Genomic DNA, 6,013 nt, shown 5'->3' on the forward strand with positions numbered 1-6,013 from the left:
GTCTATTGCCTCAGCATTCCCTAACCCGGGAACTGAGTTTTAGCCAATTAAGTTTACATAGGCCTCCCATAGTGGGGCCGGGGAATGTACAGCCCGAGATGCCTAGTAAACTTACTTCTGCTTAGAGGTGGTGGGGGAGGGAGGAAAAATCCTTTGTAAATCCAGATTAGAACTGGTCTGAAAAATGCTGAGCTGGGTGTGAGGGTTGATTAGCATTTGGAGCACAGATTCCCCATCATGCTGTGTTCCCCTGCTTTGCTGATCCCAGAATTCACTGCAGTCTCTGCTTTAGGCTTTCTGTTCTCCATCTCTCATGTAAATGAATGGTCATCTGGTCCCATCTCAGATGCAAATGGGACCTAGGGCAGTTGTTTCACTTTTGTCACCCTTATCTGGAGGGTTTTAGGTTTGCCTCTCACTGCATTTTAATCAGTTTCTGTTTAGGTAGAGGGGGGAGGGGGAATTCTTTGTGAGTCAGACAGTCTGTGTCCTGTGTCAGGGTTCCCCAAGAACAGGGAGCTGAGAGGTAATAAAGTGGAAGTTATATTTTTCTTAGTTTTGTTTGCTATGTTTATGGAGTGCTTGTGCTTACTGATGCTTCTAGGGATGGCTTGAGAAGAACATTGAAACACTATGTACAGTTACATTGTTGAGCTTGAATTTAGAAAGCAGAGAAGTAACCTATCAGAACAGAGGATTTGCAGATTTTAACTATATTACATCACTTCATTATATACACTTCATTAACATGTAGTGCGAAGAGAGAGACCTGAAGCTCTTCTTGTATAAACTCGCTTTTATTTGTTGTTTGGAAATTCCAGAAGACTTCCAGTAATTCATAGTCAGCAAGTAGTTTTCACCCTGAAGTGTTTGTTTTAAGTCTGTTTACTTACTTAAACTGAAATACAAACTGAACACAGAGCTCACTTCACTCAGCAGTGTAATTCAGCCACTCTAAGGTGAAATGTAGCAGCTCTTTTACAGTATCACCAACAATGGCAAAACTGTGCAGAATACTATGATTCTATCTCTGCTATAATTTGCTGTCACTATTATATTGAACAAAAAGATCCTTGAGAAATCATGTCAAAAACACCAGAAGACTATACTCAATTTTTATCTGACAGTGTGCATTTTAGTGGGAGGGACAGGTGAGTATCACTTTGGGAAGGGTAGCTGACTCTGTAAAATGTTCTTAAGTCATCTCAGAGGAAATGGCCAAAGAGAGCTGGAATTTCCCTTGAGATTGATACACACTAAAGGCATGTTAAATGAAGTTCCTTTGCTACATAAATTTCCAACTGGGACTCTCACGTGAGTCTTGGAAAACACAGAGAGTAAATTAAGGAGGAATTATTTAAGCTTGAAGTCTAGTATGCAAATATGTTGGTACATTAGAGATTCTGGAATATATCAAGCAAAATTTCAGGTATCGCTTGGTCTGCACTGTTCCATTACTAAAGTTGTTTGGGACAAAGAAAAGGCTGATATAGGTGGTAAATTTCTTGAACAACCAATCTTTAAATAATTTTAACATCTAAACCAGCTTAATGAATTCACCAGTAATTTCTTACTGGTGTTCAGAGTGTGGATACTATGTATTTCTTCATACCAAAGATATTGAATTGGTACTTTTAGAATAAAACAGAAATTATCCCTAACTTTGGGGACATGACTGGTGCCCTCCATAATGAACTTTCTTCCCTGTGATTCTTAGCTTTCCAGTTGGAGGCACGTGAGAGCAGAATTCTCTTTTATTCATGATAGTTAACTGCTTTTCTCTGTACTAATCTTTGACTGCAGTGATAGAAAACAGATACAAACAGATGATCTGTGCTATGTCCTATCAAAATCAGAATGGTCTAATACTACTGCAAAGCATATATTTGCCTAGTGATTTACATTCATTCAGCATTAATGCTAATTAAAGTTGTATTCATAGAATGTATTGTGGAAGGCTGCATAAGGTGCCTACTATTTTAAGAGAAGAAGCAGCTGGCATAGCAGTCTGCAGGTAGGGTCAGAGCTGATTACGGGCACAACTGACCCAGGGAGCCTACAAGTGGTGGCTAGGGTTGATCAGAGGGAGTCATCTGACCCAGAAAGAGGGCTGGGCTTAAGACAGATACAACCCCAGGCCCTGAGCTGAGCTGGCAGTAAGATCTTGGAGGCTACTGTTTGAATATCTACGGAGTAGGATGGGTCCCGCTCTGGAACGCCAGCAGAGAGCAGACATTTGAAACAGTCTGGAGGTCTGGGAAGGAGCTAAGGGGATGGAGGAGGTTCCTGGGGACCCAATGTTGGGTCCGGAGCTCAGTGAAAGGGGCCGAGTGTATGAAGGCCTGTTGAAGGGTTCAAATAGCCCAGAGAGAGGAGCTGGGTTTGTGTGACCTCTAGATGGTTCCAAGTTTGCTCAGAGTGAGAGAACTATGGAGGGGCTCAAGAGGGTGGGCACATAGGGGAGGGAGGGCTGACAGCTGAAAGACTGAACCTCGGAGTCTTAACTGGCCTGTGCAGGGCCAGGGCCCGAGGAGGGTCAGAAGGTTGAAGTAGATTACTGCAGACCCTCCCAGAGCTGAGGAGCCTGGAGATCTTGACTGGGCCTTGGAATGAGAAGGCTGAAGGTCCATGTGTGGCCATCGCCAACAGAGAGGGGGTCAAGGGGCACGCGACACAGGATGAAGATAACTGATATAGGGCCATCTGAGGAGTAGGGTTCGAGAGAAAGGGTCTGAGAGAGAGCCAGCCAGAGGGGCCCACAGATGAGATTGCACTAGGGCCAGGAAGCCTGGGTGTCTGCAGCCCAGAAGGTGTGTAGGATATTAGGGGAGAGCCCTGGAGAGGCCAGGAGTTAAATCAGGATGACCAGAGATTTGTCCTGAGTAAGGTCTGAAACTGCACCCTACTGGGGCTGGTCAGCATGAATTGCCATGCATGGGCCACCACATGGAAAGGCAAATATGGAGCTCCTGAAAGCCTCCACTCTCAATGCCTTGTGGGTTACCCTGTGAAGGGGAAGGCAAAGGGACCACACCCTGACAGAGAAGAAAGGGAGTAGCATGAGGCCCAGTGAGGGGCCAGGAAGTGACCAAAGTGGCCTGGCAGCCCAGGGAGGGGTTGCATAAGAGACTAAGGGGTCTGAGGTCCCAGGGGGGCCGGATGATAGACTGAGGGGTGTGGCAACCCAGAGACGGGTCAAGTGAGAGACTGAGGGGTCTGGCAGCTCAAGGAGGGGGTGAGTGAAGCGACTGAGAGATCTTAGGGTCCAGAGGGGAACTGCATGAGTGATGGGAAGACATCAATGAGGATGACATCTGCGAATTGGGGCATGGTGTAGGGTTGGAAAGGAGCCACACAATTGACCCATAAGGCCTCGATCACAAACCTATTAATCATTACAATAAGACCAGAGCAGCCTCCTGCATTTTACTAACAACACCAAGGTGTGGTAGGAAAGAAGAAGGTGACTGCCCCAAAGACCAGGGTAAAGGAATTTTTTTTGCCTCCAGGAGCTTCATGGCCACCCCTGGAGATGGTACCCTGTCACAGGTATCTAAAATGACAGGTTATTTTAAAGACCTGCATATTTTCCACATGGGAGCTAGTTACTGGAAGTATAGGGAAAGATTAGCTAAGCATGTACTATCATTTGAAAAGAGTTCTGATATATTATATTTTAGTATAATACATTATAGTGAATCTGTTTCTCCAGAATTAAGTCATTTTAATTTGTTCCGTTTTTTTAAGAGGTAGACTCTGAATTTCAAATCTTGCAAGTTTCAGAAATATGAGTTAAAATGATATCATGCCATATGGCCATTAACTTTTCTTCTCATGTCTCCATACCAATATTTGTAGTTTTACTGTCTCATTTTTCTAATACTATCTTCCCTGTTATTGGGTGGATGACCCAAATAATCAACCAGGGGTATAGACAGACATAACATTTGAAATATTTCTAGTGTTGCTGAACTGCTTTCAAGAGTGAGCAGCACAGACTGGCATGCCCTTTGAAATGCTGTAAATGTAACCCTGAAAGTAGCAAGTGCTATTTAGAAGAGTTTCATGAGGAAGTACTCTCTGTTACATATGCATACCCTGTGTAGCATGACAAGGGACTCCTGGGTCCCCCGACATCCCACAGTGCTCTCCTTTTTCTCTGCCCCTGTAGAAGAAGAGGAAAGTGAGAACAGGGCATTATGCTGTTGAGCACTCTTTTGTCTCTTCCATTTCTTCTCTCCTGGAGCACCCCTGACAGCTGGATTCTGAAACTGGGACACTAGAGACCCTGTGTCGCTCCATCAGAACTGGGGTTCCTGCCCTCCAGTCCCCACATGCCTCTCTGTATCTGGTCTCCTAGTTCCACCAGGGGATGCAGGGCCTTCAGTCTCCTAGTCCCAGCAGGAGAGCGCTCTGAGAGATTGGAGGTGGAGTATACAGGAGAATACTCACCACCATTAGTTTCACTCTCTGCAACTGCAGCCCTTGGGAGACCAGGAGCTGCAAAGCTGTACTGAGAGTTTAGTTAGTTCCCCTGTGCCCACGGTGACACTGGGAGAGTGGAGCTACAGATCATCATAGCCTCCTGTCATGCCCCTAGCTGAAGCGGAGGATGCTGCATGCAGCTGTATTGACTTTGAAATGCTCCGGCAGAGGTGTGTGAAACAGGGCAGTAAGTCTGTCCCTGGCGGAAGTGCTCTGCTTTTTAAGTACTTAAAATGCTACGTTGTTCCCTAACCAAGGGAAAGTAACTGTCTATAGGTGAAGTATCAAAATAAAGACACTGGAAAAACACACAGGCAAAATTCTTATTTCTTTCAGCTACAGTAATTCCAAATTATATGAATTACACTCCTAGTTAAACTATCATACAAAAACATGTTTTTTATTTCTATTACTGTAATATGAAAAAAATTGAAATAAAAGTAACAAACTACATGGAGGAATTTGTCTTTTTCAAATAATAAGACTGATATGTAATATAATATTAAGTTAGGTAGGGCCTAGAATGAGGAATTGAGCAGAGGAAGAAGAAATAGGGAGAGAACAGAGGGCTAGGTTATGTTCGTAACTTTTGATTTCTTAAGAGAATATTGTAACTTACGCTAAATTTGCATTATGATTTCTCATTAAAATTATGAAAAAATATTAAGTATGCAGATTGATAGAGAGTACTAAAGTTTACACAACTGTGGAATCCACTGTTTTTAAGTTGATTTTGTCTACTTGGCTATGTGGCTTTCTGGGCTCTATAGAACAAAGCTTTTTAGATTTTTTTAGTAAGTGTTTAAGCTCAAATTGAACAATTTTTTACCCTGTGAATGAAGGAAGAAGTTAAAAGTGGATTTGTAACCTGGCAGTTGTTAAATTCCCATCCCATAGGCATGAATGTCTGTCTTTGTTTCAGACCGCTGAAGTGGCATTAGCTAATTTGAAGAACAAATATGAGAATGAAAAAGCAATGGTGACTGAAACAATGACCAAACTTCGAAATGAGTTAAAGGCCTTGAAAGAAGATGCAGCAACCTTCTCATCCTTGAGAGCAATGTTTGCCACCAGGTAAGGGTTTGCCATATTCTTTTCAGTTGTCCAGCATTTTAAGAGCAAACCTGTGATGTGAGTGGGAATGTATCGCCAGCTGCATTTCCTGTATTGTTGATGCACTACCCTGGAGATGAAAAAAATACCTTCTGCAAGCAAGGGCAGAGATCTATTAGATGAAGGTGAATGTGGTTTATAATCCAAACCATGCAAAACTTTAAAGCTTTCAGAAAGCACCAAGCTGCATACCTCTGAAAATAAAGCTTTAAAGTAGAAACGTTAATGTAACCTTGGCAAAGGGTTATACATGATTATATTAGAGTACAGTATATTAGATCCCAGGGGAGGCACACCTACACCAAAGGTTAGTGAGGAACTAGTTAGGGAACTTCTGGAGGGACTGGATGTATTCAAATCAGCTGGTCCGGATGATCTCCACCCGAGTACTGAGGGAATTAGCTGCGGTCATTGC

At 43.3% G+C, this 6,013-nt stretch overlaps 1 protein-coding gene across 9 annotated transcripts in view; it reads left to right on the forward strand.

The window, feature by feature from the left end:
* Positions 1–6,013, forward strand: part of BICD1 (BICD cargo adaptor 1) — a 264,809-nt gene that overhangs the window by 205,296 nt on the left and 53,500 nt on the right. For all 9 annotated transcript variants that reach the window (XR_002102857.1, XR_002102858.1, XM_019544631.1 and 6 more), the window contains exon 6: positions 5,408–5,559. Coding sequence is in view for 7 of the 9 variants with exons in the window: in XM_019544631.1 (XP_019400176.1) it covers positions 5,408–5,559 (152 nt within the window). In the remaining 2 variants the exon portion in view is untranslated. The remainder of the gene's footprint in view (positions 1–5,407; positions 5,560–6,013) is intronic.

The sequence above is a fragment of the Crocodylus porosus genome, unplaced genomic scaffold (genome assembly GCF_001723895.1).
Source record: "Crocodylus porosus isolate Cpor-Errol unplaced genomic scaffold, CroPor_comp1, whole genome shotgun sequence".
Taxonomy (NCBI): domain Eukaryota; kingdom Metazoa; phylum Chordata; order Crocodylia; family Crocodylidae; genus Crocodylus; species Crocodylus porosus.